Source organism: Coniophora puteana (assembly GCF_000271625.1).
Source record: "Coniophora puteana RWD-64-598 SS2 unplaced genomic scaffold CONPUscaffold_14, whole genome shotgun sequence".
NCBI classification, from domain to species: domain Eukaryota; kingdom Fungi; phylum Basidiomycota; class Agaricomycetes; order Boletales; family Coniophoraceae; genus Coniophora; species Coniophora puteana.
In genome coordinates this window covers 505,353-526,235 of record NW_006913066.1, presented here as the reverse complement: position 1 = coordinate 526,235, position 20,883 = coordinate 505,353, and the positions used below count along the sequence as shown (strand labels likewise).

The following is a 20,883-nucleotide window of genomic DNA, read 5'->3' as shown; positions in this document are numbered from 1 at the left end:
CTAAGCTGCTACAGAGTCGGATGACTCCCTCGTCTCCGTGTCTGGCCCTGAGGCCTGAGGCGTAACTGAGGTCGCCCCCATATCAAGGCTCGGCCCGGGAGTGGAGGTCGGTCTCCGCGGCGGGGTCAACACCCCTAGAAGCCTTGCACAAATCTCCCTCACGTTCGTCCCGGCTGACTTGAGGGATAGTCTTCCCAGAGAGACCAACGTCGACATTGACATTAACATCGGCCTTACCTTTGTCGTCATGATGCTCGCCGGCACACTCTCCTCCGAGGACTGGGCTGTGCTTCCCTCACTCTCCGTTTCCTGGTGTTTGCAATATTGTCTATATCCGCGATAACCGTCCCTGGCAGAAATTAGCTGGAGTTCGTACAATTTCCTCTCGTCTTCGCTAAACTCTCCGATGTTCCAATCAGCAGGGCTAAACTCGAGGCCGTCCGCGCTCTTGATCCTGTCCGAGACAGTCTTCCTCCACTTGTTCCAGACCCTGGTGTCGTTCTTCAAGAATTCTGCCAACACTTTCTCCGGATCTTCAGCTTTGAGAACAAGGGCAATGAACGTCGCCGCATCGCCGCGCGTTGCTAAGTTGTACCGACGGACTTTTGGTCTGCCCAGCGCGCCCCAGAGGAGGTCGGCCTGTATCTTGTCTTTCTCCTTCGAGGAAAGGTAGGACGTATACACCCAAGACACGGCAAGCGAGGTGACAAACATGATCTGTCCGAACAGCGTCGCTTGGGGAATGAAGAGGAGTTGGAAGAAGAACTGGGTCTCGAGAAGCAACGCGACAAGCCCCACGCGACGATATTCCGGTTCACCATCCAGCTTGATTTTGAACGTCCCTTTGGTAAGCACATTGACGAGGTTTTCAGGGCCAAGTACTACTGTCATGTCATTGCTCTCCGTGGTGTGTAAGAAACCATCACCCGGGGGCACACCCGCGGAGGGCCTACTGTGATAGTCGAGAATGAGTTTCCCAGAGCCGATGACATAGCAGGATACGCCGCCCGCAACGATGCCGAGCAGGATTAGGGAAGCGGCCCACCAATCTTCTGCGAGAGTGCACAAGACACATGTCATGAAGCTAAAGAAGATAGGGATGATGGCGAGGAGAGCGGATTGAACGGACTCGATGGGCACAATGTTGGTCGGTTCATGCTTGAGTTCAACAACGGAAACTATGTTCGGGGTCGTTTTGCGCCTGCCGGGTACGTCGGTTACCTCCCAGCACTTGTCCTTGCACTTTTCCACGAACAACTGAGCAAGGTGCGCAGCTCTCAACTTGGTACCCGAGCACATGCCTACATCCGGGTACCGTTACATCAGAAATCCCGGAATGTGATCATAATCTCGAGGAACTTACCAATATACTTTGGTCCCCTCTTCCCGTCCAGGCCAAATGCCTTTGCAGGAGAGTTGTTCGGACCCGGAAATAGACCGTCCCACCAGCGTGAGCTGGCGATACGACCATAATACTTCCCAATGGTGTAACTCCCCGGCATGTTGTACCAACCAACCCACTTGCGCCCTTTGTAGAGATGCACAGTGGACATGGCGGAGATGGCCTCCTCGCCACCGAAGAAGCCTGCTACACCAGACGCATCAAGTTTGAAGTTCGAGTGTTGTACTGGGACTTGAAGAATGGGGGCCATGCTATAGTAGCGAGAGTTTGATTTAGGATGAGCTGAGCTGGGGTATACGTCCGGCCTGAGTGTTAGCGTTCATGGTTGGCGATTTGAGTATATGTATGTGCGAGAGCACAAGCGCCGAGCTTCAATTCATGCGAGGGCCTCGAGGTGTGAGGCGCTGAGAAAAGCCCTGCTACCTCACGTTAAGTTTGCGATGCATTTAGGCACTCTTCTATTGGAAATGGTCAGCGGTGCACGATGTGCATGGCGAAGTATGGTATTAAGAAAGTGGCTGAAGGGACGGTGAAGGCTTGGCTGAAGGGCAGCGCCAGTGTGACTACGGACAATATTCATTGGCGCTGAGAACCTGTGAACCAGAAGGCGCTCATATTAGACATACGAGTGATCTTGCAATGCAAAGCACCGGTACCCTCATTGATGACATGCGGAACCTGCACAGAGGGCGCATGGAATCGATCCACCTTCGAGCTATTTTTGTGCCGTTCCTCTACGTTGAGAGGATGTTGAGAGTTCACAAGAAAGCAACGCGTAGAAACTTCTGGTGGAATTCTTGATCGTACAATCCTTGATCGATGATCTGCAGATAGGGGTCAGCTAGTTAAGTTTCACCATCCAGTCCGGACATCCCTGTACGTTTCGAACGCCCTGGTTGCTGGAGAGTGCTGGCGTAAGTGATATATGCTAAATGAGAAGAGTCAGGATCTTATGTAGGGCCTAGACTTTGCTGTAACAGAGATGTCTGGCAAATAGCGAGGAAGAATGCGCCGCTTGCAAGAACGCGCGTCCTCGTAGTCGATGGGTGCTTACCGAGCGCGTTGCAGAGCATGCGCAACTTGAAGATGAAGCTTGGGAACTCTTGGGTTCACCACCTGGATGCCTTAGATATGCTTGAGATTGGTAAAGGCATCAGGACATGGTTTACGGAACGAGTCCCGTCGTTCAATTCAGTTGCAAGTGACGAAATGGCCTGGAGATTAAGCGCGACTGACGCAAGTAGGAGTCTTACCACTGATTTGCAATAGACGTAACGAATATTGATATAGTAAACCTGTTAAGAATGAAGCAATCTTCGAATAAGCCAGGTGTGCTAGTCCCTGTAGTGATATTGAGGTTGTGAACGTGGTCAAAGGTCAAGTACGCAAAAAGGGGTTTTACCAAAAAGGAATCGATAGCCTACGCTCGATGCAGACACAATAGCCTCCGAGGGAAACGCATCCCACTTTCTGTCGAAACGAAAGTTTCAGCAACACAATCTGCTCGAGTCCCCCTGTGCCAGGGCACACGCTCATCTTCCCAGACCTCCAGCCTCAGCGGTATTCAACAAACGAGCGTAAGAGCTCAGAATGTTGAGCCACCGAGGCTCTGGCCGAGCACTGTCGTGGACCTTCCTGCTACCACTCCTGGCGCGTGTCCAGGCTGCGCCGACGGACAGTGAGAACCTTCTCTGTCTGCATCTTCTCTGTATCGCTTCTGACCTTCTTATCTCAACCTGACAGTACCCTCTGCGGCATCGTTCTACGTTCCTAGTCTTCCGGGCCTGCACCAGGACGAGATACACCCCCTACATATCTACGCTGGCCACATCCTTTCGGATCCGCGAGCCGCGGAAGCGGACAGCAAGGATGTTCTCGCACATCTGTTTTTCGTCATGATCAAGGCGCGGAGGACGACCGACAAGGAGAGGCTTATGTTCTGGTTCAATGTACGTACTAGGCGCTTCATATTGCGGACTGCGCACTTGAGCTCACGCGTTGGCTAGGGAGGGCCTGGGTGCTCTTCATTTGACGGCTTGATGATGGAGTTAGGACCGTGGCGGGTAGATGGGGAGGGTGGTCTGAAGACTGTGGACGGAGGCTGGGAAGAATACACCACTATGGTCTATAGTACGTGATGCTTCGCCTACGTCATGGAAATACTGACATGAGCTGACCTTTTCCAGTCGATCAACCTGCCGGGACCGGACTTTCATACACAAGCACCAACCACTACGTCAAGTCGCTATCGGAGGTACGCTCTCCTTGTACCAAATCTTCATAACCTCTTTGCTTCAACTCTTTGGCGCAGGCATCAGAACATGTAATACAGTTCATGCGTACTTTCTACAAAGTGTTCCCGGAATATGCAACCGTCGATGTGAGTAGCACATCTTCATCGTGCGTACCACGGCTCACGGCTTACGCAGACTTATCTCGGCGGTGAAAGCTATGCGGGGCAATATATTCCATATTTCGGTGGGTCTGCCCAGAAAATAAAATTATAACCTAAAAATTCTCATGAAACCCTTCTCAAAGCTGACGCCATCTTGAAATCCGACATAAACATGCCCTTGCGGGGAGCTGCTATCGGTAATGGGTGGATAGATGCTCGGAGACAGTATCCGGCCTATCTCGACTATGCCGTTGCGCACAATTTGATAGATGTACAGTCTGAGGTACATTCCTTTCTTTTTCCGAAGTGTGGCGCGTAGCTCTAACCTTTTCAACCTAGATCTACAAAAACGCAGCCAACGTCCAAGATAAATGCCAAGACGAGTTCCGGAAATGGTCTGGTCCTGAGCCTATTCACTTCAACGACTGCGAAGCTCTCACCGATGCTGTCCTCAAGTCTGGCACACGGGAGTAAGTGTTCTCGTTAGCTTCGCTCGGCGAGTCGTGTTGACGCTGCCATCACAGCGTTGATGGTGTCGAGATGTGTACGAATATCTACGACGTCCGGCTCGAGGACGAGTACCCCTACTGCGGAACCAAGTGGCCACCAGATCTCGCTGACGTGACGAAGTATCTTGACGTACGTCTGTTTCTCCCATCCTTCTGACTTGTTCCTCACATTGCTTAATTATCAGCGTAAAGATGTTGTTGATGCACTCCACGCCTCTGCAAAGTCTGAGAGTTGGGTCGAGTGTCTCGGGCGCATTGGCAGCAACCTCAACGAGGCTGCGGACCCGTCTTCCATCACTCTGCTTCCCAGCGTAATCGAGCGCATACCCGTGCTGTTGTTCGCTGGCGACAAGGACTTCGTGTGCAATTATATGGGCATTGAGAGCATGATCCAAGCCATGAGCTGGAATGGCGAAACCGGTCTCGGGGTGAGTGGGCTTTCTACGTTCTGATCTACCAGGGCTGACAACCTCGGCGTTCGTCCATGCAGAAAGTGTCGACGAAGACTTGGACCGTAAATAACCAGCCAGCAGGCACATGGGTAACGTCGCGAAATTTGACGTACGCCAAGGTATATGCTTCGTACACCAGCTTTACGTTCAAGTGCCTAACTGCGATGTATTCAGGTGTTCAATGCATCGCACATGGTGCCATACGACGTCCCGGATGTTGCACATGACATGATCCTGCGATTCATGGGCGTCGACTTCTCAAGAATCCTCGACGGCTCCGCCCGTATCCCGAGTGCGATTGGCGACGAGATCAAGCCTTCTTTTGATACCGTATCTAATTCGAGCTCGGGAGCGACTCCCAATGACGAGGCTAAGAAAGCGCTTTGGGATGGTGAGTGATCTGACATCGCAGAAGTAGCAACAGGTGCTGATGAGAATTGCTACAGAGTACTACAACACCGGATCAACGGTCCTCATTCTCTTGCTCATCGCTATCGCTGTTGGAGGATGCATCTGGTTCCGTCTCCGGCGTCGGCCAGTACAGCTGAACACTAACCCTGCCGAGGAGTCTATTCCTCTCACGATGTCGCGGACCGATGGTTTTGACGATGAACCGTCAAACCGGAAGAGGAAGGGCAAGGAGAGGGCAACCACTGAGGAGGAAGAGCCGATTTTCGACGTTGGTGACGATGAGGATGAGAGAAGCGATGATGGCAGGAAGAGTCGGTGACACGCTAGAGATATAGTACCTTTGTTACTGACACTTCTATCCTCTAATTTATTGGGAGCACTATGATTCTAAACAACGTTGAGGACGCAGCTGAGCACTGAATGAAACGTTTCTCAGATTCAAATATTCAAGGTCAAGGACGGATGAAGTTCAAGATCAGATAATTCTCATTGCATCATAAAAATTTTATCGACAGGGGAAGGGCTGTATGCGTCATGGTTTCACCCAACCGTCAAGGCCACATAGTAGCAACTCTCCTCCAAAAATGAAGAAGAGCGGGTACGGAAGATTACAGAATATGACGCCGCGCCATCCTCCTACATCAGCCCTCGTCCTCGCGCGACGAGTCGATACCCGTGAAGGCAGACTCAGCCACGGAAGACATGCGAGAGCGAGCTGGAGTCGGCGCTCAGTCTGGTGAGCGCCCCCGTGAAGGGACGCCTCGCTCCTCCAACCTGAAAGAGGGTAACGCCAATCAGAAGTGTTAACTTCTGAGCCTAAGGGCTAGCGCTTCGGGCGGTTGGATGGACACCTGAGGATTGCACAAAAATTCTGAGGGGCTTTATATACCTATCGTGAGCGGAGATGGAATCGGGTTCGAAGTCCGCAGGCGTGTCGAGGCGCCCGACGCGTCGTGATCAAACACAACTTCCCGATCGACGTTCTTCCCACTTGTCATGTCGCGAGTTTCAGCTTTGCCGAAGCCGCGCGAGTCTATATTCGCGGGGAGCGGTGATCTTCATCGCTCGGATACTGGTGCTGTATGTTCACCGAATCTGCGAGAATGCGTGTTGGCCATGGAGGACATCTGTGAAGAGGTGCGGCTCGTTGCGTCCAACGTATAATATCGTAACTCAATGCTGCGTGTGGATCTGCAGACGCATGAAGCTCAGCAGCTTCTACGAAACGGAACTTTTGATCTGCCCCGAATGACAAAGATCTTGGAGAGTGAACGGGTGAGTCCAGGTATATATGCGTTGGTTGAGCGAAACTGATAGCGAATATGATCAGGTGTTCCTACTCATCGACGAAGGGACGGTACGCAAGTACAAGGCTGATCTGACGGACGAAATCGAGCCTCAGATTAGCGAACTCATTGACCGCGCTGGAAAAGGTCTCAGTGGGATCAATCGCAAAGAAGGGTTGATACGGAGCAAGGTACGTTAACAAACTAATTTCCTCTGGATCTCCCTTTCCAACGGAATACAGGTTGAGGCTGCTCAGGCCATGAGATCCCGGAACGAGACGGCACCCACCGTGAATAAGCGTGAAGAGAGAAGGTGGCAGCTCCTACAGAAGCAGCGTCAACGACTAGAAGACGAGGTTAGAGTGTTGGAGAACGAAATTCTTTCATTGGTGCGTTGACGTATATAATGCTATCGTCGTTCAATCCTTGATACGCACATAATTCAGAGCAAGGGAAAACCGATGAAATCATAGGTTATGTGCTAGGCTCCGTCTGCAACTCTCCCAGAATGATGGCGTCCGCGGTTTCTCCCTTTGCAAGTTCAGTTGGTCCGTTCTCAGTCTTCTGCGGCAGCACCACGAGTCCATTCGCCCTGCTTAAACTTGCCATTCGACTTGATCGCTGGCCGCCCGTACTTCTTGCTAGGAACTCGCCATTCCGAGTGACAGAGATGGTCACGCGATGGAATTCCACCCGTGGATCTAGGCGCATAGGGTCAAGCAGCTGTACAAGTTTTCAGCAATCACTTCTGGTGGCAGGGTATCTGCCCTTACCTTCACACGGATACGTGGCAGTTGGCATTGGTCATGTCTCCAGCCCGACATCTTGCGCAGAGCCGGAACCACGAAGACATGGAAAGTTACCAGCGCAGACGCAGGGTTTCCAGGGAGCATAAAGATGTACTTTCTGCGATCAGCATAGGTGCATGACGCGAATGTAGTCGGTTTTCCTGGTTTGATAGCGACGCGGCCAAAGTGGATTGCTCCATCGAAGTAGCGCTCGATGACGGGCTTCAGAAGGTCTGTCGAACCCATGGATGTACCTCCCGTTGTAATAACTATATCAGTCGTGCTGAATGCTGATTTGAGCGCATTAACGACTGCGTCTATGCTGAGCAAACGTCAGTAAGGATGATTCAAGGCTACAAGGGAAACCTCGTACGTGTCCTGGACGATGCCATAGTCTTTAACAGCAAAGCCCATCTCGCTGGCTGTGGCCATCAATGACGGCCGGTTTGTATCCCATATTTCAGGCCATCCCTCCTCTTTCTTTTCCGGATTCCGGTTAAAGAGGTCATCGATCTCGTTGCCCGTGCTCATCACCCCGATGACGGGCCTGCGGAACACCTCGACCTCTTTCCGGCCAACAAAGTGAAGCGTCCCGATCTCGCCTCCAACACTGGTGATGACTGCACCCTTGGCCAAAACAAGGTCCCCCTTACGTACGTCCGAGCCCGGGTGCCGTACGTTCTCTGCCTCTGGGACCTGCGCGAGGGTCTTGATCTCGTCCTCTTCGACATCTTTTCCGTCTGCGTCTTTTATTGTTGAGACAATCTCGGTATCTTCCACCATGATCACCGTGTCTGTGCCTGCCGGCAGCGGCCCGCCGGTGTTGATCCGGAACACCGTGCCTTGGGGGAGCTCTTTGTTCAAAGGGTGGGTGTTGGAGGTCAGGACTTTGTAGACACCCGGAGGGTCGGTGGCTGACCTGGAGTGTTCAACTATGTCGAGATAACGATGTAATATTCTGCTCACATCTTAGTGCGTAACCATCTACGCTTGTCGTCTTCGTCGACGGGACTTCGGTGGGCGCATATACGTCCTCCGCGAGGACCGAGCCAATCAAGGACGCATTCCCCTGGTGAATACGTCAGAACTGCTTTCTGATGCAGCCTCGAAACATCTCACGTTCGAGTTCATCACATCGACAGTGACCTTCTCCGTACCCAGGCCTTCGGTCTCATTGAAGATGTGCTGCAAGGCGTCCTCAAGGCTGATGATTGGATATGGGGAGACACGATGGCGCGCAGTGGCTTGAGTCCCATGAGCATGACGTACGTCAATCCATAAAGAAACAGCCTACCTGGCATACTCGGATCATGCGAGAAGTTCGTACGTGGTTTCGGGGCTACATGACCATGTCCGTGATGGTGTGCATGACCGTGGCCATGACCGTGGCCATGATTGTGATGATGATGACCATGACTCCCTCCTTCATCTTTCTGTTAGCACACACAAGCGTGATAATAGGCCTATCTACTCACCCTGACCCTGCATCTGGCTGTGTAACGTCTTTCCCGATCCTCCGCGTAGTAGATCAAGGACGTGATGAATTAGCCCCTGTTCGAAGAACCCTTCGAGGATCTGGCTGACGGCCTTTGGGCTTCCCGGAAGCGTGGTGACAAGCGTCGAACCTATCGTGCCAGCCACGGGTCTAGAGAGCAGCCCGAGAGGCGTGTGCCTTGCCGATGTGCTTAACATGAGGTGGACGAGGCCGGATGCCTCCCGCTCTACCAGAGGTGATATCGCCTATAGCCATTTAGATATATTACGCTGATGAGCAAGCAAAGTGCAAAATGGATATGCAAAGTACCTCGGGCGTGCAGTCCTTTACTCCAAAGCCAGTCCCTCCTGTGGTGATGATCCAATCGACGTGTTCAGAGTCAGCACTGCTTGACCATCGCTTGACGTGTGCGCGTATCTCGTTTATGTTATCAGACACAACTTCCTTCCTGGCAACTTGGAAGCCATTGTTCGTTGCAATCGTTTGAGCAAGCTCGCCCGACTTGTCCTGCTTGTCGTCGCCTTGCGCGCTAATGGAGTCGCTGACTGTTGCGAGCCCCTGAGATCACCTTGGGTGCGCGAAGAGAAAGCGGAAGATGTACCTGTTAATACAGCTACCGTCGCTGGAGATGTCATCTCGCTTCGCGCGCACGCGTCACAGCGATGAAGGAGGTTTAAGGCCCAAGAGTGGCAACAACGGATGAGGGCAGAGCTGAACAGAAGAGATGGAGGCTAAATACAACTAATAAAGCATGGTCACATGTAGGCCGCACCAGACCGTCGGTAGTACCACAACGGCCGAACGCTATATAGCCAGCTCCTCCAACCGATACAGCCCAATCCCAATCGCGGTCTGCTGTGTCTGCCGCTTTTTCCTTGCCTTCCACTCTGCTGGTGTTTCCTTCGGTGCACCCTCCGCCTTCTCCTTCGCCGCCCGTGCGTGCAGCTTACTGAACGGTTCCAGGGCTCCGCGTAAGTGCTCGAGGCGTTCATAGAGCTCCACCTCAGGCTGTATATGCGAAAGAATATTCTGGATCGTTTCACGCGCGGGGCTATGCTGGAGGAGTGCGACGAAGGATGAATCGAAGATTACTTGTAGGAAGGTGATAGTCTGTAGATGCATCAGTATTGTACTCCCAAAACTCGCGGGAAGAAAGCATACGTTGTGGTACGGAGGTGCAATGCCTGATCCAAGCTCCAAGTTCGCGTTCTTAGCTACTCCGCTAAGCAGGGCTTTGGCATATTCTTGAGTCCCTCCAATTATCCATCCCTCCAGGACCTCCAATATAATAACGATGTCTTCGGCGTCGGAAATGTATTTCCGGAACGCTGTCCGTAATACTGGTGGCGACGTTCGGTAAGACACGCATGACGAAAGGTACGTCTCCAACTGAGGTATCGAGCCGTATTGGGCCGAGTCTATATTCATGGCTTCCGGCTGGTTGGAATTCCGCCGATGGGCGACCACTTCTTTGAGGAGCAACATGATTTCATCCTCGGTCATATCGACGACGGAATCGAAGGACCTGATAATGGATCCCTGCGAAGTGGCGTCAGCTCCGGCTGAGGGAGACGGTTAGGTGACCACAAACCCAGTCATTACGTTGACGCAGAGCCGTCAGGTACCCTCCTTCCACCATGCTGGCTGTGAGAAGTGACCGCTCCAGAAGGAACTGGATGACCCGAGGTGAATACTTCGCCTTTTCATCACCGGGAGCAAGGGTGATATTGACAAGGCGCTTCGTAAACTCGTGCTCAAAGAGGGGAGAAGAGCCGTCTTTCGACTGCTCCTTGACCCACTTGAAGAAAGCTTCGTCTACCTGGGCGAGATTGCTCTTCACCATTGCTGTCTGCATCTTCGCAAGAAGCTGCACACGACTCTCGTCTAGCCCCGAAAGTGGTCCTGACCCCTCCGGTTGAACCAGCCATTGTGCAGAAACAGCGGCTTGACCCATCGCGTTGGAAAGATTAGACTTCAGCCCCGCCGCGAGGGGTATGATGTAGACCGCCGATCTTTCCGACGCCTTATTGGAGGACTGAGTAGGGGACAAAGTGAGTACAGCGTTGTTATCCTCCATAGCACCAAGGTGTATCCGTAAACCTTCTTTGGCGCTCGAGGACAGTGACGATGGTATGGACAACGAGTGACTTTGGACAACAACACCGTACTGGAGGTCCCATAATTGGATCAGAATTTCGGGTGAGGGCGGAGTGGATAGATAGGCGCAGAGTAAGAGCGAGGTGCTGATAGGGAGGATGGAAACGCATTCGCTAAAAGGTGCTTTTTCGGATTGGGATTTTTTGACAGTAACTCGCGACAACTGCAGCGGTTCTCCAATCGATGATATTTGAAGCGGAGTGCCGGGAGATGCATAAATTTGATAGGCGTTCCAATGGCCAGAGCCACCTGGAGGAAACATTTAGTGCAGCAAGGACATCGCGAGGGCCAGAATAAATGCTGACTTAGGAAACTAACGACTCCCGAAGCACTGCATGAGACGACGCCTGAAGATGCAGAGCCTGAGAGGGGAATCCGGCCTTCAGAGAGTCCATTTTCATCTCCAATTGCAAAAACACGAATGCGAATGGAGTCAGAATTTCGCGAAAAAATTATGGCCACAGTGTCGGTAGGCTCTCCGAATTCGCAGAATGAGCACGCTTCTTTTGGGAACACAAAAACGTCGTCAGGCTGATCTCCATCGTCGGAGACTTCATAAGTTCGAATGATACCAAGTTCCGGTGTCAATATGCTGAAGTCACCTCGCTTTGAGAGAAGGAGAAGGTGTCCAGTCGATTTGTCTAGCAGCGAGATGTGGGCTACGGGATGAGGGATCTGAAGCCTTGTGTCAAACCGGTCACTGACGTCCATGACAAGTGGGTGATGCACATACAATCACAGTTCTCGTCTTGGGCTTTTGGAGTGAGCCAGACAGATCCTGGCTCATAACCCATATCGTCCTGTCCGCGTCCGATGTTGGGATGTTTGGGCCACTTTTCATGACAGCATAGGTCGTGCATATCCGTGCGTCGTCCTTCGTGCTGTGAACGGTGACGGCAGGTCCAGAGAATGTGGTATGAGATCCTTGCGAGTAGGATATGACGGAATGTAGGGACGATAGCTTGATTTACATTAAACCTAAGAACGTGGGTAATAGGAAAGTGCCAACGTACATCATACACATGTATGCCCTCTCCCTCAGCCGTTACTGTGATATGTCTCCTCGACTGCTTGTCTCCGCTTGTATAAATGTGGGGTTTGATACCGTTCCATTTGTTCGGTATAGCCGACGTAGTGAGGAGGAAAGGTTCGCCGATGCTTGAGCTCATCGAGGTCTGCGTCACGGACAGATAAATTTCTGAAGATCGGAAGTCGGGTCGCACGGGAGAGAGGAGACGCGTCCGGTTTTGGAAGGATACCGCGGGAGCAATAAAACGATTTGCCGTCACCCCCACGCGCTGCTGTTCGCCGACACTCTTTAGTTTCTTCTGGTCAAGGTTATGTCGCAGTCAATAGGCAACGTGAGTGCTTTGCTCGCGTCCTCTATCACCCAAGTGCTCACCTTAACCCCCCGACAACAGACCGCTCTCGCCTATGCCCGGGCTTGGCACCATGTTGACGCTTCCGAACGCGTTCTCGGAAAGCTTGCGGAACGGATAGCTATTGTTCTTATGGGCAAGCATAAACCAATATATGACAAAAGCTGCACGTAGCAAGTTTCATCGAGTATGCCCAACAAGCTCAAAGGTTTTTACAGTGGATTGTGGTGACTATGTTGTCGTGACGAACGTGAAGGACATCCAAGTCACGGGTCGGAAGGACGAAGAAATCGTTTACCGAAGACATACACGGTTTCCTGGTGGGCTGAAAGAGAGGCCGTATAAGGAGGTGATGGAGACGAAACCGTCTGACGTGCGTTTCCGCATATTGTTCGCATCTTCTGTATTTATCTGGTGTCTTCGCCCCTACAGGTTCTCTACCACGCTGTCTCTGGCATGTTGCCCAAGAACAGGTTGAAGGACCGCAGACTTGCCCGGTTGAAGGTCTTCGGAGGATCAAACCCTGGCATTTACAAGGCCAACATCATGAAGCGCTGGGAAGACGGCACCTTGACCGAAGATTATATAAAGAGGCTCGATCCTAAGAACAGACCCCAGCAACCCGAGCAGCCTCAGCAGTAGACTACCCATAGCTGATATACTCATTCTAATATGCCACGCAATTTACTGGTTGCCGTTTCGTCACGAGGGTCACGCCGTATCCTCCGCATCATTCATCGAGTTTTGCTCCCAGTTTAAGGGCAGTAAGGAAGACGAGACGTGTTCCTGAAGTATCATTGCTAAAACGCCGTCAGAAAGGGAAAAACACAGTTGGAGCGGCCAGCAAACCTATCGCCAACAGTGCTGAGCCATCAAACGCCTTGTACATGTTCTGTCGCTCTGCTGTGTCTGATATTTCGGCTTCAGGGCCCTCGCTTCTGTCATCTTCCTGCTCTGAGTTTTCTTCGACCTCTGTTTCAGTCTCTTCGTCTGTTGTATCATCTAGGTGATACAAAGAATCTCGGGTCGCTAGTCCCAGCGAGGCATTCTTAGCCAGATGTTCCCCATTTACCTTCTTGTGTTTCCTTGACTTCCGAGCTATGGGCTCCGATAGTAAACCCTGCTCAGCGTAGTAACTGCTTGCTAGGTGATGAATACATTTCAAGAGCTCCTGACAAATGTCATAACATGTTAAAGTCGTGGGTTGACGCCAATGGTTGTTATCACGTACAGGTGAAGGCTCTGAGAGGGGTAAACGTCGTGAATATGATCCGGGAGAAATTATTTCATCCAAGAAATCTCGGCCGTCCTCAGACGAGCTCGAGGAAGGCGAAGACAAAAAGCTCAGGTCCTCCAAGAATTTCCGGCGTTTTACAGTACGAGGATCAAGGTCGCGGTCCTCGTCATCAGCGTCGGCAACGAGCGTATCATCTTTGTAGCTTTCGCCAGCATCCATACTAGCGTCAAGGTCCAGATGTTCCCCGCCGCCCTCTGCTTTGGAACGCCTTCTAGTCTGTTTGATTCGTCCGTGGCCAGCTGCGTCCTCAGCCATCCTATTACCCCTGAAGTCCTCAGCAGAGAAAGCCTTAACGCGCTGGGAGCGATCGTCGTGCGATCCTGGCTGCTGAACTCGTGTGCCATTAGGATGGAGCTGGAGAGTTACTCGATCGTGAGCAGTAATGCGGCGGCGCTTGCCCATGTTCAAGTCAAGTGGCAAAGACATGGCGGGCTTGGGCGCTCAAGGTATATGAGGCGACGAGATCGGCGTTTTGGGCTATACGTAAAACACGGAGGATTCGAGACCTGCAGACCTGAAGCCACTCGTTTCCAACCTATCGTCGGCATCAACGGGCATTTCGATTTCCAAACTCCAGATAAACCCACTGCACGCGAGTGCTTAGTCCGATATAAAGAGCTTTGGGCTTTGTAGATGATAACGGTTACGACAAGGGCGTGATGGTGGGCGCAAGGTTTTGACAGGAGCATGGGCAAATAAATGCAAACAAATTTACCACGCGCTACGCGTCTCGCGCCTTCCCTAACCTCGAGCCGTATCCCTCGTCTCACATCATCACGACCCACGACCGCCGGTATGACGCGTAAAACGCGCGCATCTGGCGCAAATGATCCAGAGTCACTGAAAGAGAACGTTGGTCTTGCGGCTGTCAAAGTTAAAGACGAGAAAACCAAGGTCAAAAAGGAGAAGTCGCGTCGCAACGTAGACGAGGAGGAACCAGAGGACTCCCATGTTAACTCCCAAGCCAACGGCGTTGATGCTGAAGAGGGTGATGAGGATGAAGAGGGCGGAGAGGAGGATGGAGAGGGATCCCTGCGGCGCAAGCGGGCTCGTGTCAACGAAGACGGGGAGTCAAGAGCTCACTCTATGGACAGAACTCAGGAGAGGATTCGCGTGCAAACACTTCCTCGCGATGAAGACGGGTAAGTTATATATACCTTAACTTTACCTAGCTTAACGTCTTCCAGTTACATTCCAGGCTCCATCGTGCGCATACAGCTACAGAATTTCTTGACATACGACTGGACCGAGTTCCGGCCTGGTCCCTATCTGAACATGATCCTTGGCCCCAATGGTACGGGAAAGAGTAGTATCGCATGTGCAATTTGCTTGGGCCTGAACTGGCCAGCAAGTGTGAGTGACTTGCTTATGTATATAGCACCTAATCACCTTACTTACTCTTGTAGACCATGGGCCGCGCAACAGATGTCAAGTCGTTTGTCAAGCACGGTGCGACTGAAGGATACATCGAGATCGAACTGAAAGGAGCCAAAAAGCAACGCAACGTCATCATTAGGCGCCATCTATCAGCGGACAAGAAGTCCTCTTCGTTCACTCTCAACGGTAAATCGTCCTCTGGCAAGGAAGTCACGGCCAAAGTCGCCCAGCTGAATGTTCAAGTCGGGAACCTTTGGTAAATCATATACAACTTCGCATATTATTGGAGGTTAACGATGATTCAAAGCTCGTTTCTACCCCAAGATAAGGTGTCGGAGTTCGCGCATATGTCTCCCCAGCAGCTCCTGCGGGAGACTCAGCGAGCTGCTGGTGACTCCCGCCTGACAAACTGGCACGACACTCTCATTAACTCCGGAAAGGAGCACAAACAATTGCAAGAGGTGAGGAGCCGGAACTTACTAAAATACATAAAACTAATGCGTCAGGCAGAAAATGACGGACGAGCAGAACACGCTCAAAGTTATGCAAGATCGGAACAATCAATTAGAGCGCGAAGTGCAGAGGTATCAGGAGCGCATGCGCATCGAGAAAGAAGTTTGTGGTTGAACTGGATATGCGTCGCTCGCGTTGACATTTTCGCAGATAAACATGCTGAATATCCTCATCCCTGTTAACGAGTACCACGAAGCACGCGCTGTTTACATGACAGCCAAAGAGAAGCAGCGAAAGCTTCACGTCAAGGTGAAGAAGCTGAAGGAGAAGAATGCGCCTGCGCATGCCCTGCTCGAGTAGGCGCGTCTCGTTTTACCATCGGACAAATCCCGACTATTATCCTCAGACAATTAGGCGTCCAGTACAAAGACGCGGAAAAGGCACGGGAGAAGAAGAAGAATGCAACCAAGGCAAAGTTCACCGAAATGAAAGGAAAGTGGGCGCACATGGATAAGCTGGTTAGTAGTATTTTTTAAAAGAAATAATCTCGTCCTCACGGCACGTCACAGGAAAATGAAGCCGATGACCTTCAGAACAAAATGGACAGCCTCAAAAAGCAAGAAAAGGAGCGTTTGAGGAAAATCAAAGAACTTCAGTCTCAAAGCACTAGATGGCAAGCGGAGCTTGACAATCCTCCTGAGTTCGAGGATACCAATGCCATTATGGAACAGCAAGCAAGTTACCACTATTTATGTTTGGCGTTCTCGTGCTGACCTTTATTCAGAGGGAAATCTCGGCGAAAAACACTGAAGTCAAGAAACGTCTTGATAATTTGCAAGACCGGCAGAAAGTCAACGTCGATGAGTCCGAAAAGCATCGCTCAATAATTGGACGTGCTCAGGATGAGTGAGTGCTGAGCATTTTGGCAGGGTTACCACATTTTCTGACTTTACCTCAATTCAGGTTCAAGAAACTCGAAGATGAGCGTCACCGTAAGCTGCAGAGACTCGGCCAGTGGGACAAGGATCATGCCGACGCTGTCATCTGGTTACGGAACAACCACGAGAAGTTCAAGATGGAGGTGTTTGAGCCACCTATGATATCCTGCAGCGTACCTGATGGGAGATACATCAATGCTGTTGAAGCGTGTTTTTCTGCTAATCAGCTCAAGGCTTGTTCTCCTTTTGACCCCTTCTACGAAATATAGCTAATTCTGCATATCCAGACATTTGTATGCCAGTGCGAGGAGGACTATCAGACTCTCAACCACTACCTGAACGATTCGAGCGAGGCAGGTCTGAGGCCCAACGCGCGTATTAATGTTTGGTTCCGGCCAAAGCGTAACCTCGTTCCTCCACCTTTAACTCCCGAAGAGGTTCGTCGCCGTTTTTCGGCCCGCCTTAACCTTGCTAACCCCTTAAACAGCTGGCAGAATTCGGTTTTGGTGATTACGCCCTGAACTACATCGAGTGTCCGGATGGTCTCCTTTGGTTCTTCAAACGCGAAATGGATCTTCACCGGACCGTACGTTATCTATCTTTCTTGTAACTTCTCAACCCTTATCTTTGGATAGGCTATCGGATTAAATGGGTCCAAAATTGATACTGGGCGAGTCATGGAAGCCGTATCTAGGTTTGGTCCAAATGGCGAGGGCGGTGGTGCCAACTTTATCGCGGGCAACGTGATGAACAGAGTTCAACGCTCACGCTATGGCCGGCGTCTGCCTCAGAATCAGACCAGGGACATCCGACAGGCCAGAAACCTTGTGAACAGCAGCAGTAAGTTTACTGTTGTCGTCTTGAAGAGTTTAGTCTGATTACGCCATAGTCGATCCGGAGGTCAAGCGGAAGCTCGAGCAGGACATCCAACAAGCGGAGCGGGCGCTTACAGTTTTAGAACAGGAGTCAGCTACGTTGACTGCCGAGGAGCGTGAAATCAGAGGTGATGCGAATAAGTTCAGAAAAGACTGGGTAATCACTTTAAACCTTTAGTTTCCGTCTAGTATTGGCTGACGGCTGTCAACAGGAAGACCTTGAGGCTCGTAGACGGAAAGTTCAGGAGACCAAGAAACACCTGGCCACACTCGAGGCCAAGATCGGTGAGGGCTTCCAACGTTCGCGGATATTAGAATATTGCGCTTATGCCATGTTAGACCAGAATCGGAACAAGATCGCGAATCTTGAAAACGCTCCTTCCGTCGAGGACGAAAGGAATCGCCTGAAGCAGAAGCTCATCGATGTGTCGAAGAAACGTGTCAAACTGGTGAAGGAATATTCGGTGCGCCACAGGGGTTGACTTTTTCTCAACGGATCTCTCATGCATGGACGCTTTGCGCCCAGACTCTCATTCGTGGGGTTATTGCCGACCAGACCGCAGCCACGCGCTGTGGGATAGAATTCTTACAGATAGGAGCGAACAGGAATGCTCTTGACGCAATGTGCCAGCAGAAGGCCGAGCATTATCAACGCGCGTTGGCAGAGTTTGAAGAAGGTCATTTATTTCCCTAGATCGCCGAAATTCGCTGCTCACATTCACGTTTAATCAGCCGACAAAGCGTATAATCGCGCGAAGACAGATGCTAAGAACAAGCGCGACGTCAGCTTGCAGCTCGTCCGGGACATGGACCAAGAGTTCCAGGATGAATTTGAGAGGATGGAACACGTGCGTACATCGTGCTCGATTTCGGTCATTCACTGGTTCCCCGGATTTGGTACTCATTCGGTTGGATACACTCTAGGATGGATCGGTCCACGCCCGGACCGTGAACGAGCTTCGCGCAGAACTCGAGACTCAAGAGGCAAACCTTGAAATGATCATGCAAACGAACCCAGGTGTCGTGGAGCAATATGAACGGAGGAAGCAGGAGGTCTGTCAAACTGGGTTCCGACCACGCGGCCGGATTTAAGCTCACAACTCAATCTCCCCACACCACAGATTGAGAATATGACGAAGATGCTCGAGAGTCATGAGAAAGCTGCGCAGCGTCTCGAGCGTGAGATCAAGACTGCCCGGGTAGGTTCAGGCAAGTAGTATGTGAGGCGTTCAACTGACTGAGGCTTCTTGCTTGCTTTCACAGGACAAGTGGGAACCAGCGCTCGAGGAGCTTGTTGCAAGCATTGGCAAAAAGTTTTCTGCCGCCTTCGATCGTGAGTACTTGGTGCAATGTGAGGCTGTATTAGCGCCTCAGGGCTAATTATGATGTGACTCCCCAGGAATTGGCTGCGCCGGCGAGATTCGAATCAATCGGCATGAAGATTACGACAAATGGGCCATCGACATCCTCGTCAAGTTCCGTGATAAGGAAAAGCTGCAGCTTCTGACCGGCCAGAGGCAGTCTGGTGGAGTACGTCCTATACGATCTGCTGCATACTGGAATAGTGGCTGACCAACACGTGAAGGAACGCTCATTGACCACGATTCTTTACCTCATGAGTCTGACCGAGGAAGCGCGTACGCCCTTCTCCCTCGTGGACGAGATCAACCAGGTTCGGCATTATATCATAATCTGTAAACCAGGTGACGCCCTGCTGACCCGTCATTTGTTCTCAAGGGCATGGACCAACGTGCTGAGCGGGCAGTGCACAACTCTATGGTTGAGGTCACTTGCAAGGAAGACAGCGGGCAGTACTTCCTCATCACGCCAAAGCTGCTCGCGGATCTGAACTACCACGAGCGGATGAAGATTCTGTGCGTCAACAACGGAGAATGGCTGCCCGATGAAAATGCGCACAAGGTTGGAAACTTGATGGGCGTGATCGACAACGTTGTGAAGCTCCGCGATCGTTCGACCAGGGCTACGTAAACTGGACCGCGCCGTAATGGCTCTCTAATAAACCCGCAACTTAAGCTTACATCCTTCTATAAGCTATCGTATGTATCTTTTTATTCAAATTATCGTACAGCCTCGCGCGCGCGCTACCGTCCGCCTGTTGTAGATTATAGATGTTTTATTGCGTTTGGAATGAGGTAAGAATGCGTACTCATACACTGACGCCAACATAATGTCAAGATCTGTAAATCTCTAAATTTCCTCCTGTATGGTAAACAATCTACACGGAAACCACGCCCTTCAAGATCGCCAATTCTGCATTAATGATACTGCTCGTCGCAGCTCCTATCGACACATTGTTGGCGAGCACAACAAACTTGATGTCGAGCACCTGACATTGGCGCACCCGGCCGACGTTGACGCCCGCGCCATCTTGATAGTAGCGGTCGAGCCTCGGCTGCGGCCGGTCCGGCTCCTCGTGGACGAAGATGGCATGCACGGGCGCAGACGGGCAGCCGACCGACTGCGCCTCCGGGGTATACGACGCGAGCGCTTCGCGGACCTGCTGTGGGCTGGGTGGGGGCCGGCGCGCGAAGCGCACGGAGACGGTCATGGTGTGGCCGTCGACGACGGGCACGCGCGTGCACGACGCGGAGACGCGGAGCGGGTTCTTCTGGCGCATGTCGAACGCCAGCGAGCCGTCGTCGTTCTTCGTGATGCCGCCGAGGATCTTGAGCGACTCCCATTCCATCTTTTCCTCCTCGCCGCCGATGTGGGGCACGACGTTGTCGAGGATGTCGAGCGAGGGCACGCCAGGGTAGCCGCCGCCGGAGATGGCCTGCATCGTGGTCACGAGACAGGACTCGAGGGGGCCGAAGGCTTTCTCCAGCGCAGCCAGGGGGATGATGAGCCCCGTGGTAGAGCAATTGGCATTTGTGACGATGAAGCCTTTCTTCAGCGGAGGGCTGTGCAGCGAGCGTTGTTGTGGGATCATGGAGAGGTGGTTCCCGTTTACGAGGGGGACGATCAGCGGGACGTAGGGATCTTTGCGGTAGTTCTTAGAATTCGAGAAGACAGCGAGGTCCGCAGTGCGAAACGCGGATTCTACAACGTGTCAGCATTGAACGCGTCGAAACGTTGCGTCCTCTTGGACGAAGTGAGATGAATGCGCACCTATGTCACCAGCAACCTCCGCGTCCAGGCCGGAGAACACGATGGCACATTCGGCGAAGTGTTCTGGTTTGCATTCCTGGATGACCATGTCTCGCACGGTCGATGGTATTGGGGTGGTCTGCTTCCATGCTGTCGCTTTTGCGTATGGCTTGCCTGCAGATCGAGCTGAGGCGCCGAGAGCGTGGACCTTGAAGAAAGAGTGTTTTGATAGGAGGACAATGAACCGCTGTCCAACGGTCCCTGTTGCCCCAAGAACGCCGACGTTGACTGTCTTTTCCTCAGGGACTTTGAAAGCCTTGGAAGTCATGGGCAAGAACGAGGGCGAAATGAGACCAGGAGGAGGGAAAAACGGCCAGCTGGAGGCAGACAACAAGGCAAAAAGTAGATGTGATTAGATTCCCCCTTGCTCCCTGGCGATCTTCCTGTTCTAGAAATATTGACTCGGAGATTGTTCCTTGGGTAAGGACAAATGTTTTACATCCCCCTTCCTTTGGTGCTTTCTATCCTTCTTGGGGTAAGATAAGGATAAAAAATAAATAT

At 51.8% G+C, this 20,883-nt stretch overlaps 5 protein-coding genes across 5 annotated transcripts; 3 read left to right on the top strand and 2 right to left on the bottom strand.

Annotated features, from left to right (window-relative positions):
• On the bottom strand, positions 1–1,652 carry CONPUDRAFT_146761 (uncharacterized protein; the record flags this gene model as incomplete). Its single annotated transcript, XM_007775328.1, has 2 exons — positions 1–1,301; positions 1,364–1,652. The coding sequence occupies 2 exons, from the start codon at positions 1,650–1,652 to the stop codon at positions 1–3; spliced, it is 1,590 nt and encodes a 529-aa protein (XP_007773518.1).
• Positions 1,653–2,859: 1,207 nt separating this feature from the next.
• On the top strand, positions 2,860–5,561 carry CONPUDRAFT_130798 (alpha beta-hydrolase). The gene is made up of 13 exons (XM_007775327.1): positions 2,860–3,080; positions 3,146–3,351; positions 3,409–3,532; positions 3,589–3,656; positions 3,714–3,782; positions 3,832–3,880; positions 3,941–4,080; positions 4,137–4,267; positions 4,322–4,436; positions 4,492–4,734; positions 4,797–4,877; positions 4,933–5,149; positions 5,205–5,561. Exons 1-13 carry the CDS (start codon positions 2,993–2,995, stop codon positions 5,486–5,488), a joined length of 1,815 nt encoding a protein of 604 aa, XP_007773517.1. The 5' UTR covers positions 2,860–2,992; the 3' UTR covers positions 5,489–5,561.
• Positions 5,562–6,537: 976 nt separating this feature from the next.
• On the bottom strand, positions 6,538–12,011 carry CONPUDRAFT_84906 (molybdenum cofactor biosynthesis protein). The gene is made up of 16 exons (XM_007775326.1): positions 11,909–12,011; positions 11,629–11,856; positions 11,201–11,570; positions 10,330–11,144; positions 9,900–10,277; positions 9,340–9,848; positions 9,048–9,283; positions 8,719–8,983; positions 8,538–8,666; positions 8,363–8,487; positions 8,210–8,312; positions 7,617–8,157; positions 7,229–7,565; positions 6,902–7,178; positions 6,698–6,844; positions 6,538–6,646 (listed from the first exon to the last, which is right to left on the bottom strand). The coding sequence occupies exons 6-14, from the start codon at positions 9,371–9,373 to the stop codon at positions 6,930–6,932; spliced, it is 2,019 nt and encodes a 672-aa protein (XP_007773516.1). The 5' UTR covers positions 9,374–9,848; positions 9,900–10,277; positions 10,330–11,144; positions 11,201–11,570; positions 11,629–11,856; positions 11,909–12,011; the 3' UTR covers positions 6,538–6,646; positions 6,698–6,844; positions 6,902–6,929.
• A 224-nt stretch (positions 12,012–12,235) lies between these two features.
• CONPUDRAFT_64817 (60S ribosomal protein L23) lies at positions 12,236–12,916 on the top strand (the record flags this gene model as incomplete). The annotated part of the gene is made up of 4 exons (XM_007775172.1): positions 12,236–12,256; positions 12,317–12,444; positions 12,476–12,647; positions 12,707–12,916. The coding sequence occupies 4 exons, from the start codon at positions 12,236–12,238 to the stop codon at positions 12,914–12,916; spliced, it is 531 nt and encodes a 176-aa protein (XP_007773362.1).
• Positions 12,917–14,326: 1,410 nt separating this feature from the next.
• CONPUDRAFT_168836 (P-loop containing nucleoside triphosphate hydrolase protein) lies at positions 14,327–20,687 on the top strand. Its single transcript, XM_007775325.1, has 25 exons — positions 14,327–14,713; positions 14,759–14,924; positions 14,978–15,204; positions 15,256–15,409; positions 15,459–15,563; positions 15,612–15,757; positions 15,808–15,919; positions 15,971–16,135; positions 16,186–16,307; positions 16,365–16,572; positions 16,627–16,776; positions 16,827–16,925; positions 16,975–17,179; positions 17,229–17,371; positions 17,427–17,499; positions 17,554–17,678; positions 17,741–17,891; positions 17,947–18,062; positions 18,139–18,267; positions 18,336–18,413; positions 18,478–18,547; positions 18,614–18,744; positions 18,800–18,886; positions 18,952–20,274; positions 20,344–20,687. Exons 1-24 carry the CDS (start codon positions 14,367–14,369, stop codon positions 19,201–19,203), a joined length of 3,561 nt encoding a protein of 1,186 aa, XP_007773515.1. The 5' UTR covers positions 14,327–14,366; the 3' UTR covers positions 19,204–20,274; positions 20,344–20,687.
• The last annotated feature ends 196 nt before the right edge of the window (positions 20,688–20,883 follow it).

Coding starts and splice junctions, on each gene's coding strand:
- CONPUDRAFT_130798 (XM_007775327.1), top strand. CDS start 2,993: ATGTTGAGCCACCGAGGCTCTGGCCGAGCACTGTCGTGGACCTTCCTG. Junction 4,437..4,491: donor ACGTGACGAAGTATCTTGAC/GTACGTCTGTTT, acceptor CTTAATTATCAG/CGTAAAGATGTTGTTGATGC. Junction 5,150..5,204: donor TAAGAAAGCGCTTTGGGATG/GTGAGTGATCTG, acceptor GAATTGCTACAG/AGTACTACAACACCGGATCA.
- CONPUDRAFT_84906 (XM_007775326.1), bottom strand. CDS start 9,373: ATGACATCTCCAGCGACGGTAGCTGTATTAACAG. Junction 8,667..8,718: donor CAGCCAGATGCAGGGTCAGG/GTGAGTAGATAG, acceptor AGAAAGATGAAG/GAGGGAGTCATGGTCATCAT. Junction 7,566..7,616: donor TATGGCATCGTCCAGGACAC/GTACGAGGTTTC, acceptor ACGTTTGCTCAG/CATAGACGCAGTCGTTAATG.
- CONPUDRAFT_168836 (XM_007775325.1), top strand. CDS start 14,367: ATGACGCGTAAAACGCGCGCATCTGGCGCAAATGATCCAGAGTCACTG. Junction 17,500..17,553: donor CACACTCGAGGCCAAGATCG/GTGAGGGCTTCC, acceptor ATGCCATGTTAG/ACCAGAATCGGAACAAGATC. Junction 18,745..18,799: donor GCCAGAGGCAGTCTGGTGGA/GTACGTCCTATA, acceptor CAACACGTGAAG/GAACGCTCATTGACCACGAT.